General features: G+C 50.6%; 1 protein-coding gene across 6 annotated transcripts in view; it reads right to left on the bottom strand.

The window, feature by feature from the left end:
* NRF1 (nuclear respiratory factor 1) overlaps positions 1–14,285 on the bottom strand; it is a 60,648-nt gene that overhangs the window by 18,311 nt on the left and 28,052 nt on the right. For all 6 annotated transcript variants that reach the window (XM_066182601.1, XM_066182602.1, XM_066182597.1 and 3 more), the window contains 3 exons: positions 12,229–12,330; positions 9,885–10,042; positions 6,982–7,106 (listed from right to left, as the gene is read on the bottom strand). In XM_066182601.1, the coding sequence (XP_066038698.1) occupies positions 6,982–7,106; positions 9,885–10,042; positions 12,229–12,330 (385 nt within the window). The remainder of the gene's footprint in view (positions 1–6,981; positions 7,107–9,884; positions 10,043–12,228; positions 12,331–14,285) is intronic.

The following is a 14,285-nucleotide window of genomic DNA, read 5'->3' as shown; positions in this document are numbered from 1 at the left end:
GGACAAATATCATACAAACCCACCAAACAAACTGGCTTCGAATCCAACCTAAACCCACAATAAATCCCAGTCAAGCATCCCATTCAGTGTTCCCAGCCAGACTGATTATTTCCCGGTTTTGGGGTGAAGAGCCACCATGTAAATTGTGGGATTTAACAAAAAAACCCGACTGGGATCCATCAAACAGGAAACTTCCCAACACGACAACTCAGAAGACGACAGCCTCAGATCATCTGAATTTTCCAAGGGAAATTCAGGATGAGCCAAAAGAACTCCAGCTTCCTGTTAGCATGGCAAAGATGGGAACTGCTTTAGGTCGCCAGACCCGCTTTAAATCCTTGCACCAGCCAACAGGCAGCTCCTCTTTCAAAATTTATGGCTAAAGAGGAAATCCTGCCCAGCCTGGAGTCGCTACCAGCGCTGCTCCCTTCCCTCTTGCAGCCCAGAACAAAAGGGAACATATTGCAACTGTGCTGAGAGAGGAGGGCTGCTGTCTATTCCTTTAAATGTAACGTTAATGCCCTGTAATCAGCTTTAATTTTTAAACAGACCCGGCCCTCCTGTCCATTTCCCCTAATTCAGGACACGTGGAAGGTAAATGGCCTGCGCTTAAACCGGGCCAGCCTGGGCTGTGACAGCTGGGGAGCCTGCGAGGCTCAACCGCCTGATCACAGGAATGGATGTCACAACTCGCCAGGGGAGGGGAAACGGGGAGGGCAAGGGAGGTGCTGGAGATGCTGTGAGGTCAGGGAGGAGCAGGAGACGAGGCCAGATGGGGCACGGCTCATTTTTTTTGGAGGATGGGAGCTCCCCGAGACCAGCGGGAATGGGAGAAATGAGGGAAGTGATGGAACTTTGCAAGGAAAGGCTTCGGAGGTGGCTCCCTGCCCCGGGTTTCTTTTGGGATATTGGGAACTCTGTCGTGGACACGCTGAGCAGGAACAGCCGCTGGCTTTTAGGGACAACAGCAGGAACTGAGTCGCTCCTGGTGCCTCCCCAGGGCGCTGCCTCCTCCCTCTGTGCTCCCAAAAGCAGATTTGGAGCTGAAGAGCAGCCAGGAGACTTCACGTGAGGCTTGGATACAGAACAGGGGCACAAAACCAGCCAGGAGGATCCTTGTGCCCCTCAGGCACCGTTGCCTTTGTGAAGAGGAGAGAGGCCTTGGAACACCCCCAGTGCTCATCATATCAAAATATTTTTCCTCAAGAATCACAGAATGGTTTGGGCTGGAAGGGATCTTAAAAGATCCATGGGCAGGGACACCTTTCACTATCCCAGGTTGCTCCAAGTCCTGTCCAACTTGGCCTAGGACACTTCCAGGGATCCAGAGGCAGCCACAGCTTCTCTGGGCACCCTCCCAGCCAGGAATTCCTTCCCAAAATCCCATCTGACTGTGCCCTCTCACAGCGGGAAGCCATTCCTCTAAGCCTCATTCCTGTAAAGTCCCCACTCCACACCTAAAGGCTGCTGTAAGATCTCCCTGAAGCCTTCTCTTCTCCAATTAAAGACAATAAAATGAGGTTTTTCTGCCTCCCGAAAGGCCAAACCGTCCCCAGAAATGACCATTCTGTGTCCCCATCGAGGAAGCCCAAAGGATTCCACCTCCAGCCCGTGCTGGGCTGTGCTGGGCTGGCTCCATCCCACACCTGGAGCAGGACCCACCCGGATGGACGTGGGGACAGGAGGGACTATTTTTAACGCCGGTTGGTGGGCAGACAAATCCTAATCGGCAGCGGCAGCCGCCTCGTCAGCAGGGCCAGGATGTCAAGAGCAAAGCCGTGACAGCCCCGCGTCACCCGGGACAGCGCGGGGATTAGCGCCGGGAAATCGGCCAACGCCACCGGTTGGCTCCAAAGGGCAGGGCGAGGTGTGTCAGCCTGGGCAGGGCGCACTGCGAGCAGCGGCTCTTTGAGGACCCGGGGGATGTTTCGGCTCTCTTTGCGCTGGGAATGAGCTGGGTGCTGTGGGCGGTGCGGCAAAATCCCGACTGGGAGTTGGTGGTCACAGCCGGAGGCTGACAGGGAATGAGGGTAGGGGACAGGGATGAAGTCACTCTCTAAAGCAGTGAGTGTCCTTGGGATCATGGAATCACTGAGGTTGGAAAATACTTCCCAGATTGAGTTTGGCCATCCCTCAGCGCTGCCGAGGCCACCACAGCCCCGTGTCCCTAAGTGTCACATCCACAGGGACTTGAAATGCCCCCAGGGATGGGGGCTCCATCCCTGCCCTGTTCCAACGCCTGACAAGTGAAGGAATTTCAGCACCTTTCAGTGAGGAATTCTTTCCTGATTTTCTAAACCTCCCCTGATGCAATTTGAGGCCCTTTCCTCTGCTCTTGTCACCTGCTCCCTGGGAGAAGAGACCCCGACACAGATTCAGCTCCTTTGAACTGAGGTTTATGCCAAGGTGTTTCACTCAGAGCCCAACAGCTGCGTTGCTGATAATTATTCATTGATACACAGCAATTTGTCCTCTAGGAAACACCTCTCCCTGTTCCTGGAGCTGCTCAAGCAAGCCCAGGAATTCATTCTTCTGCTCTCCTTGCTGGCTGCCACTGGCATCTCTTCTACCCTCTCTCATCTGAAATACACCTGCATAAATGATCTTCCTCACCTTTCCTTCAGATTGGGATTAAATCCTACCTGTTTCAGGGTAAACCTTCATTAAAAAATTCTGTTCCCACCAGGGAGGCCCTACAAAAAGCTTGACTCTTTCCTTCCTGTCCTCCTGGATGCAAACATGCTGATCTGCACTTTGCCAAACTGCTAGCGACTCATTTGGCTCCATCTCCCCTAAAAAGGAGATCCAACAGGAAAACCATAAAATACTGCTTTTTAAAAAGTGCCATTTGCAGCCCCCTAAGCCTCCCCCCCCCCCCATGAAATTTAGAAGTATTTTTCTCATGTGGAAAAAAAGCCACCAGCTCCCAGTGGCTCGGTGTTGCACCTCCCTATCCCGAGGAATCCCTAAGCAAGGACAGGGATCCCAAACCTGGGCTGGGTTTTCCCATCTGTGTCTGTGCTCTCTGGGAGACACACACACACACACACACACAGGACAGGGGAACAGGATCCCAATCCTGGCCTTTCTCTCCTGGATGTGTTTTCAACTCCAAGCAGCCGGGTGGGACTGGCAGGCACAGAGCTCCAGGCCCAGGAGGAGCGAGAAGAGCGTTCCCATTTCCCATCTGCGCGGCCCAGGGTGGGGACAGCTTCCCACCTGTTGGCATGGTGTGGGAAGCTCGCCCAGAACCCAAGCTTTCCCAGCATTTAAACCTCTTCCCACACCGAAATCACCACCTGGAGCAGCGGTTCCGTGTGGCACTGCCACCCCAAAGGCAGCTGGAGGGTCCTTTATCCCGCGCTGACTGACGCCTCCTCCCCCGGGGCTTGCGAAAGCAGGGAGCTCGCTAATCCCCCCCTGCCCACGTCAGACCCTAATGCTCTCCTCGGGCTTCCAGCACAGATCCCTGAGCACGGCCCCCTCGGCTTGTGTGGAGAGCAGGGATTGGATTTTTGGGATGGTTGGGGGGTGATGGAGAAGGGCAGGACTCCTCTCGGTGTCCCCCTTTGTGCTCCCAGCAGCACGGGGAGGAGATCCAGCAGGAAAATCTGCTTTGGGAACAGGAAAAGAACAGCCAAGAGGGACAGGCGGGATCCACTGGATCTCTGGCTGGGCCAAGCTCCGGTCTGTGAAATCAATTCCCTGGTTATGGCTTGATCCCACCAACCTCTTCCTTCCCAACTCTTTCCACTGCACCTCATTCCACGCCCTGCTTTAAATCCCAGCTGGAGGAGGAACATTTCACTTCTCTCACCTTCCAAAACAACCCCAAATTCTCGAGGACCCTGCGGCTGTTGAAGCTTCCCCGGGCAGGGAGCTGCTGTGCCCCTCCCGGGCAGCCCTGCCCAGGCACGGCCTCGCCAGGAGCCTCATCAATATTTCAGGAGGCAGCCGGGAAGCCTTGGCAGCTCTCGGGGCCCCCACGGATCAATGGCAAACAAAAGGCTGCAGGAGGAGGAGGAGGATGCTCCAGCACAGAGTTTCTCTCCCTCCAAAAGCAGCTGCAGGGCACAGAGTTTGCTCTTAGCAGAGCATTTCCCAGCATTTTCAGGGACTGGTGCTGCCACACTCCCCCCTCCGCTCGCTCTCCATATTCTCCTCTGTTCAATACCAAGCACTTAAGAACGAAACCATCTGAGCCTCCAAGAGTGGGGTCACCAGTTCCTGCACCCCCACTCGGAGCAGATGCTCCGGGGGAGCAGGAAAACCATAATGCACTTAGTCGGTCTGACACTGCATGGGAGCGGGAGATCTTGTTTCCTTCAGCTGGGAATGGAACAGATCACAAGATTATCCACAGCCTCACGTTCCTGGGCTCCCTGCAAGATATCCAGCCCTGGATTCCCACAAATCCGTGAATGTACAGAGGTTTCCTCTTTTTAGCCATCTTGGCTGTCTTGTGTTGTTATTGTTATTCAGAGAATTCCAGAGAAGGGGTGGGGGAAATGCCACAGTGAGAGAGAAACAAACAAACAAACAATAAAAGAGAGTAATTATAGTTAATGGCTAAAATCAGGAGCGAAACACCTTGCCTGACCTCCAGAAATTTTCATAGAAATCATGGAATGGTTTGGGGTGGAAGTGAGTTAAAGATCATCTCAGTTCCTGCCATGGGGACGCCTTCCATGATGCCAGATTGTTCCAAACCTGGCCTTGGACACTCCCAGGGATGGGGAGGTGTCCAACTATCTCCTTTACCTTATCAATAAGATGGAGATAAATTTCTATTCCACCCTTCCAGATAGGCTTTCTCCTCAGAAAAGTCCTGCAGAAGGGTAAGAGCATTCCTAGAGAGAAGCATTTATTGGGAATATCAGCAAATTACGACCTTGCAAGCAACAGCAAGAAGGCGGAATTTGCCGGTTAGGACCATTCTGGCTCTGGCAGGCAGTTGTTATCCCCCAAATCAATCCCAATCCCACCTCCTCTGGACCCCAGAAAGGGCACAGGAGTGGATTTTTCCCGCTGCATCCATCAAATGGTGTCCAGGAGGACGCTCCCACTCACGCCCCGGCTACGGAGATAAATCCTGCCGGCGGTGAAATCCATCTGCTCTCCCTCCCCAGACACAGAGACAGCAGCAATGGATACCAACATCTCCTGCATCCCTGAGGGAGATATATTAGCTGGTTACGTAAGGAACCAGCAGCATGGAGCTTCCAAGGACTCCAAAGCCCTTCCCCTTAATACCACCGGAGATTAGAGCAAATCGAAGGAGAGTGGAAAGCAGGCGAGGGGCTGTGGGCGAGGTTTTTGCTCACAGGAAAATGCTGCAGTCTCTTCCCCTTAATGCACTCTAAATCCCATCTGATTTCCAACTCGGCTGCTAGGAGGAAAAAAAAAAAAAAACAAAAAAAAAGGAGAAAAAAAGGAAAAGAAAAGAAAAAAAAAAAAGGCCAGCGTGTTTTAAAATGATGTCAACGCTGGGAGAGTGAGGTGGAGTGACTCAGGGAGGGTGTGGAAAAGGGGAGTTTTAGGGGAAGCATCCAGAGGAATCCAGACCGTGAAAGCATTTTGGGAGCAGAGCAAAAGGAGCCCGGAGGCGCAGATCTGCTTTTCCAAATCTGATTAGTTGCTGGTTTTGAGCATCCAGGGTCAGATCCTGCCTCTGATAAACACAGAGCACTCGTCGCCCTCACGCCCGGCTGCCGGCACAATAAACACAACCCTGCTCTTCCCTCGGTGCCAGCTGCATCCCCAGCTCCGGGGACAGGGATTTCCCTTCATTTCTGCTCCCTCTTCAGGCTGGCTGACTCCACAGCAAGGGAATCGAACCAGCTCCGTGTCAAACTCCTCTTCCCTCCACCGCAAGCTCAACACTGTGCGCTGCCGGCTGGATGAGGGTTCTGAGGGAAGTCAGCTCTCACCTGAGCAGGTTTCTGCCCTCAGGCAAAGTGACAATTCTGCCACCCAGCCACACGTGCTTGGCCCCTCTCTGATAATTTGTGTCCAAACAGCCTCACCCTCGAGGTGACCTCTCTTTACAACCTCACCTTTGTGCCCTTTTTCCGGCTGATTTTGACACGCCTCCTTCCACCTAACCCAAATAACCAGTGGGTTCCTGGGGTAATTCCATAATAACCAGCCTTGAGCTTGGAAATCATCCCAGAGTCAGGCTGGAAAAGACCTCTGGGATCACTGAATCCAAGCCATGAACCAACACCAAGACATTCAGCGCCACATCCAGGTGTTCCGTAAACACCTCCGGGGTCAGGCAGAAGCACGGAGCAGCCGGAGGCAGTGGGGTGAGCCCCAAGGAGGCACATTTGCACATCCCATTCATCATCCCTTGAACTGATATCTATGGATTTTCGGGTTTATTTCTACTTTGAAGGGCTGCAAAAGTCACCAGACTTGGACAAGGTGAGAAATGCTACAGAGAGGAATCCCTGGAATCAAGAGGTCGACTGTGGTGGGAAGATGGAAAATGAAGCAGGAGGAAAATCACCTGAGGCCGACTCAGGAGCAGCCACCAAACACAGGGGAAAAAAAAAAAATCCTTGAGAAGGGCAGGAAATAAGTAATAAAATGATGGTTTAAGAGTTCTGGAGATGAGTTTATAATGGCACCAACTAATTGTGTTGATTGATCAAGGCTGACCCTTCCTGCGCTGGGCACGGACACACGCCATGGAGCAGTTTTCCCAAAAAAACTGAGGATACAGAGCCCGCTGGCAGAGGAGGGAAAAAGCAGAGCCACCAGCACCACGGGAGCAAACAAGGAGTTAAAAACCACAACGTGCTCCCATTCCACCCCGAGATCATAACTCACAACTGGTCAGCGACCCCCTGAGTGAGGGAGGAGGGTTTTACCACCCAAACCGCGACATTTCAATAAAAAGAGAGGAAAAGGCTGTTTTTAAGAGCCTAAATTAAAAAAAAAAACAACAACAAAATAAAAGCTTTGCAGAGGCCTTACCATTGGCATCCGGGACTCCAGTGAGTGCTCCAACTGCTGCTGCAGTTTCCCCAGACAGGACAATCTGTCCCCCTCCTTGAAGGGTGGCCTCGGCCAGCGTGGCTACGGCGTGGGCAGCGGCTTCACTGCAGAGGGGAGACAAGGGTTAGGAACACCAGAGGAAGAAATAATTCCATTTTTACCAGCAAAAGAAACAGGCCAAGAGAACAATCTAGAGCAGAGGGATTCGTGTCTGGCCTGGATAAAGTGATGCAGAGCAAGAAATCCACACTGGAGGAGGAATGGATGGGAAGAAGCTGCTTCTGGTGGAGTTTTTCAGCTTGGAGGTCTCTTAGAACGCCCCTGAGTTCTTCCTTTCACCTGATAAAACTTTGGGACAACCCAAAATTCCACGTGGCTCCTTCCTGCCCCTGGATTCAGGAAGCACACTTTTGGCACTGGCACATCCTGGGGCTCTGCAGATTTCAGAGCTCTCCCTTCACCAGTGGTTCTGCCAGTTCTCCTCGCCCTGACCAGCAACACCAGCTCTGGCTTCAAATCCTCCCCAGCCAGGTGGTTTAAAAGTTCCTGATAATGAGCATTGTTTTCAGCAGAGTGCGGTTAAATTTCTTCACACAAATGAGGCCTAAAAGCCCTGCAAAAGTGCCCAAGGAGTTCCAGAACAGGGATGGAGTATGGAAAAAAGGAAAAAAAAAAAAAGCTGAGACTCTCCTTTGTCTCCACAAAGGTTGAGCTGCTGAGATCCTACAGCTGAGAGGGTGTAAAAGGACCTTAAACCCATCCAGATCCAGGAAAACCTTCAGTCTGATACTGGGAGAAACAGAAAATAGAACTTTTCCTCATTTGTTTTCCCCATGATTTCACACATTTCCAGGGATCTCCTTCCCTCAGCCCACTGCGGCATGGATCGTCCCCGGGGTTTGATCACTCTTCTCCTTTCCAGACTTTTTCTATTTGAGTGGTGAGCACTTCCCACACTATCCAAGATGTGAATGCACCATCAGTTATTCCAGAGGCCTAAGCTGGCTTGCCCTCAATGCCTTTCCTTATAATTCCTAATATTCATCTTATTTTGACAATATCTGCTCGGCAGTGGTAAAACATTCCTGCGGTCAAATCTCCTACCAAGTCCTACCTCAATTAAGCCAAAAAAAAGGTAAGGATTTCCTTCAGCTTCCCCATGGATTCTCTCCCTCTGCTCGACCAATTGACTCAAATATTTTCCAACTATTTTCCCATCTTCTCCTTCTTTTCCCTCATTTCCTGCCTAGATGCCAAACACTTCCCTACTGCATCCACGCAGGGTGAATTTTCAGTTCCAAACAGCTCCTCTGTGTCTCAGAGCAGCTCTTCAACACTTGGAGAACCAGAATATTTTCTTGCCTGGCTTCCCTACTCCCCTTGGCACATCCTTCTCCTGAGCCTGGAGCTCTGAAGGTATTTTCCCTGCAGGAAGGTCAAGGGCAGCTCAGCAAACTTGGCCCCAGGTGTAACTCCATGCCCAGCCTTCCCACTTTGTTTTTTTTAAAAAAAAAATCCATGTAGGGAAATCTGGAATCCTGGAAATGTGCAGGAGAAAATCCTGCAAGTTGGATTTGGGGAGGTGGGGCTTTTTTCTGTAACTGCAGTGTCCTGAAAAGATCATTTGTTGTTAAAAGGGAATTTTCCAGGGAAACTATTAGTAAAAAAAAAAAGTCATTTGACCAACCTCATGTAACAGACAAGAAATATCACAAGCACCTGCACCTGGACCACAAAAAGCAGGAACAGCTCTAGGTGTGTTTGGGATTCAATCCCAACAGAGATTTTGAGACAAACAGGGATCCAAGTGATTCCTTCAGCAATTTCTGGATGGAACAAGGTCTTGGAGCTTTATTCCAACCACCAGCAGTGCGGTCTTGTGCCCTGCCCCATCCCTTGGCTGCTCAGCTGCGGGAAATGGATTTATAGAGAATTCTCAAAGCCTGACAGGAGGCTCACACGGTCTCGTGCACCTGTATGCAAATTTCTAGGTAGAAAATGCTGACTTAGAAATGCCACGGGATGGGACAGACGTTGTTGAGAGAAAAATGGAATCAGAAACAAATTTCAAATAATGGTTTTACAAATAAGACAAGATACTTTAGAAAGATAAAACTATGAAAGGTGCATTGTAGCAGGACCCACGAGGGGTGATTTTAGGTGACTGGCTTCAAGGCATTAACAGCACTGTGTGGCAAAAGCTGATAGGCCAAAAAACGCTTATAATGGATTGCAATTTAGAAATAATTTGGCTTCTAACTGTGATGGTGTGAACTGTAACATCTGTATTATCTCACCCTTCACATGAAACTGAAAACAGAATAAAAGTTTTTTAAAACGTCTCTCAGTTGCCCCATCTCTGAGCAAGGACAGCCTCTAACCAGGATCCTGCTTTGGATGAGGGAAATTCCTGCCCACACCTCAGCAGTGGGAAACCTCCTTCACTGCTGGGCTGTGATTTCCTACCCCCCAGGGAGTGCCACAGACATTTCCAGGTTTTAGGAGCAGCAGGACGAGTTTAAGCAGTTCAGCAGAGCCGAGCCAAGATATTTTGTCCTCCTGGATGGATCTGTGGAGCTACACCTCAGACCTTGCTAACCTGAGTTAAAAAAAAAACCAACAAAACAAAACCCAAATAACCCCTAATAACCACTGCAGCTGCTGCTTCAGAAAGACTGGGGGGGAAAAAAACCCCCCAAAACAGTGACCTGTGGAGGAAATTCTGATCCTGAACAGAGCAGGAATCAGGAGCTGTCCTGCCACGGGAATTTGCTGAGGAAAAAACCCCTCAGGACCGCACAGTGGTGAACTCTGCCCCAACGAGAAGCAAACCCAGGAGCTGCCAGGCCCGGGCTGTGCCAGCTGCGCCCCTCTGCAGGTACCTGTTGAGTGCCATGGTGACAGTGGCTCCCTGCTGCATCTCCTGCGACGCTGCCACCGCCGCCTCGGCTAACGAGGCCACCGCCTGCGTGGCCTCCGAGGCCTGCGTCGTCTGGATGGTCATCTCCCCGCCCTGTAGCGTGGCCCAGTTCTGCTCCACCTGCCAGGGGAACACGGGGAAAGGGCTGTAGGATCAGGCATCACCCCCTCCAGGGGTGGCTGATTCCCAAAAAAGAAGGAGATGGATTCGTTTTCACAGAGTGTTGTGCGGCTCCGAGACCAGGGGGGGGAAAAAGGGAAGGGAGGTTGGGATGCACCTGAGGATGTGGCTGGACACACAGAGCCCTCCATCATAGTGCACAAAGATCCAGAAAAGTCCTCAAAACGCCAGAAATCCCTCTTGTCCTGCCAAGTCCTCAACAAAACAGGGCAGCGTTGTCGTGGTTGTCGTACCCGGATCGCTGCCTGCCAGCCCGGGGTGTTTGTTAATTAGCTGGGTTTAATGGCCATCAATTAAAACACAAGTTCCACCTCACCACGAGGAAGAACTTCCATCCATGGAGAATGGCAGGGCTCTGGAACAGCTGCCCAGGGAGGCTGTGGAGTCTCTCGGTCTGCAGATATCCCAAACTCACCCGGACGTGTCCCTGTGTCACCTGCTCCGGGTGACCTTGCCTTGGACTGGGTGATTCCCACAGGTCCCTTCCAAACTCCACTGTTCTGGAATTCTGTGTTTCTGCAGTGCTGGAGCCCAGATCACAGCCCTCAGGGAAATGGGCTGTGTTTTCCTCCCTGTTTCTATTTGCATATTTTGGGGGTTGGTCCGTGTTGCCATCCAGGATTTATTTGGACAGCACCTGTGACCTCGGAGGGGATTGAGTCATATTGCTTAAAAAAAGATGATGGTGGCTGAAAATGTTCATTTATCCCAGGTATTGAAAATTCCCTAACTCCAGACCTTTCTACAGATAATTTTTACAATACCTGAAGGTCACCCAGTTGCTCATTTTTCCAAATATTTTCATGTGAAGCTTCGCAGCTTGTGAGATAATGATTATATGGCCACAAAATCCACCAGGATGAGAACTGAAAACATACTTGGGACAAGAAAAAAGTGGAGGATCTGCTGACAAATCCTACTGGCCGCTTTGCAAGGTGGAGATCTCCCTACACCTCCCATCCCCACAAACATTTTAGGACACTCCCCAACTTCTGAGACACAAATAAAAATGCTGTAAGGGGGTGATAAAAAGAAAAACCCACCTCAATTTGTTGGGATGGAGAGGGTTAAAAAATCCATAAAAGCAGAGGTGACTCGAGGCTCAGGGTAAAATTTTGCACGAGGAAATTCTGCTGCCTTTGGGCAAAGTTTAATCCCAACACAGGATGGAGAGGGAAGGGGGAGAACCTAAAACTCTGGGTGGGAAGGGAGATCCCAGTGATGCCCTGCAAAGGTGCCCAAGGAGTTCCAGAACAGGGATGGAGTAAGGAAAGAAGGAAAAAAAGCTGGCACTGTCTCCACAAAGGTTGAGCTGCTGAGATTCTGCAGCTGAGAGGGTGTAAAAGGACCTTAAACCCATCCAGATCCAGGGGACAGGGACACCTTCCACTAACCCAGGTGTCTTTAAAAGATTTCCTGCAGCTCTCAGGAGACAAAACTGGTTCCTGAAAACCCTCAAAGCAACTGCAAAGCGCTTCAAGGTCACCCCGGGCTGTTTCAGTCAGGGTCTGAGATGGGAAATAGGGTTTGTGGCCAGCAAAGCTGTTCTGTGCTGCCACCTCTCGCCGTGACACCCCCAGCCAGGCAGAGCACGGCAGGAAAGAGGACAGAAAGGGACCTGCAGCCTCGTTTAAAGGTGGGGTTTGAAGCCAAGAAGGCAAAAAAAAAATCTTTATAAGTGAAAAGGGAATGTTTCTCAAACTCACAGAAAGAATTATATTATTTTAAATGCATTATTTGATTAAAAAAAAAAGGGGGGGGGGAAATAAACGTTTGCAAGTTGGAGCGTTCAGATTTAGGCATGGAAATGCCAAAAAAAAAAAAAACCCCTAAAAAAATCCTATTAAAAAAAAGAAGAATATGGTTTTTTATATAAATAAATAATCTATAGGAGGTATTAAAAGACCAAAAAAAGCACGAAATTCAGACCTAAAGCTTCCACATGTGTTTGTAGGGTCGGAATAACAACTCAGCCCTTTGCGTGCGAAACGTTCTGTGCTACCCCTGAACTGTGCAGGCTGGCTGTTTGCTGGGAGCACTGGGACATTGCTTGGGAGCTCTGAGATGCTGCTGGGAGCTCAGCCAGGCCCGTGCAGGCGCCCCAGGAGGCTGAGGCAGCTCCTCACCTCTCCGTCGGCCACCGCGGAGTAGTTGACTTGTGCGACGGTGACCGTGGTGGGCAGCTCGGAGGCGTCGGCCAGCGTGGCCACCGTGGCGCCCGTGCCAACCTGGGGGGGACAGAACGGTGCATCTGTTACTGCAGGGAAATGGCCACAGCACTCAGAGAAAAGGGGGTCTTGTTGCTTTTCTTTTCTGTTAGAGTCGGGGTTAAATGCTCGAGAGAAGGATTTCGTGTTCTGACTCAGGCGTCTGTTAATTCTCATCAATGTTACAGTCTCACGATTGGTGAGCTCTGGCTAACAAAGTGAAAAATGGCCTCTGCCTCTTTCTTTACAAAGCCAAATAAGGATGAACTGTGCAATTACGAAATGACACCTCAATTATTTTTACTTTTAACCCAATAACCAACCATCCGTGGCCCGCAATGAGGATTTTTCTACCCAATTACAAACCACCACCCAGAGCCATGAAGAAGAAGGACTCAGCCTCTGCCCTAAAACCTCCATCTTGCTTTATATCTATTACTATATTCTAAACCCTTAAACTCTGAGTTTTCCACCCTGTGAGATCACACACTTCTATCCAAACTCCACACCCACAATCCTGGTGTTGTCACTCAGTTTTGGGAGCCTTTTCCACAGCTTCAGGTCAATGCAGTGTTTGCTTGGGGGGCAGTGCCTGTTGGAACAAAAGATCTAAAATTCTCAGTGGCCAGGGTTCCAACAGGCTCTCAGACTAAAAAGAATAAAGCAATTTCCTGTGAGGGTGGTAAGATGTTGGAGGAGGTGGGGTGCAGGGAGGTTGTGGCCGTCCCTGAATCCCTGGAAGTGTCCAAGGCCAGGCTGGACGGGGCTTGGAGCAACCTGGGATGGTGAAAGGTGCCCCTGCCCACGGCAATGAGAGGATCTTTAATCCAACCCCCTCAAATTCCACGATTCTGTGAGTAATTGTAACTGCAGAGCTCGCAGAAAACACGGAGCTGTCCCCAAGGGGGAGGAAATCCCAAGGTGGAGCCACGTTAATCCAGACTGGAGCCAAGTTTTGCACATCCCTCGTGCTCTCCCTGTGTCCATGAAGGCCTCAGCATTTTCCCAGCCTCAGGAAGAGCAGCTGTGGGAGCACGGTGGAGTCAATTCCCAACTCTTAACAACCCAGCACTGGCTCAGGATTCCCTGCACACCCTCCTTGCTCCCCATTCCCCGGGTCTCATCTCCAGGCACCTGGCAAACATGGAGCTCATCCTCAATACCCCTTTGGAAACGAGCTTTTCCCCATTTAAAAGCTGGGAAGGGACAAAGGCAGGGAGATGGGCAGCTTTGTCTCTGAGGAGAATTAAATATAAATGCCAGGAAGTCAACGGGATCTCAGGTGTCCAGCACCTGAAAGGACACCAGTCAAAGGGAGATTGTATGGACAGGTGAGCAAAGAGAACCAGCCTGGCAAGTCTGCTGGGCCTTGGTGGGGAACAGAAAGCTCTAAGAGCCACAGAAAAGCTTCATTTGGGGGGAAAAAACCCTTATCATACAGCCAGTTTCTTATCTTCTTTATGTCTGAGAAAAGCACGTCTGAGACTTCACCAAAAATGTGATGCTCCAGAGGAACAAAAGTGCTGGGCCTGGTTAGGAACCACCACCAGCGGTGGTTTGGAGGCACAGGGGAAACTGAGATTCAAATCTCACTCCCACAAGGAGTTTGTGGGAAGTTTCAAGAGCAAACCTGATTTTATTGACACCCTGAGCTGCCAGAATCGGCCTTCCCACACGGGGAACATGGGGAAAACAGCAGCAGCGCTGAGCTAAGAACAGTGTGAGCGAATCCTCATCCCACGAGGACAAACATGCATTTGGTGTTTGTAATAAATATAATTCAGGTGTCAGATGAAGACCAGGGGCACAGAAACACCTGATCTGCTGATGAAACTACATTTCATACCATTAAAGGAAGGCAGTTCCATCACCTCTCCTCCCATTGCCACCACGGGTGGTGCGTGGTGGCACCTGGATTTGTTTTAAGTAGGATCACTAAACTCAGCTGAAAACCCTGAATTGTTTGACCACGTGGC

This window comes from Chamaea fasciata, unplaced genomic scaffold, assembly GCF_029207755.1.
Source record: "Chamaea fasciata isolate MVZ Bird 193981 ecotype frontalis unplaced genomic scaffold, bChaFas1.0.hap1 SCAF_5, whole genome shotgun sequence".
In the NCBI taxonomy this organism is placed as follows: Eukaryota; Metazoa; Chordata; class Aves; order Passeriformes; family Sylviidae; genus Chamaea; species Chamaea fasciata.
This window is presented reverse-complemented; position numbering and strand designations above follow the sequence as displayed.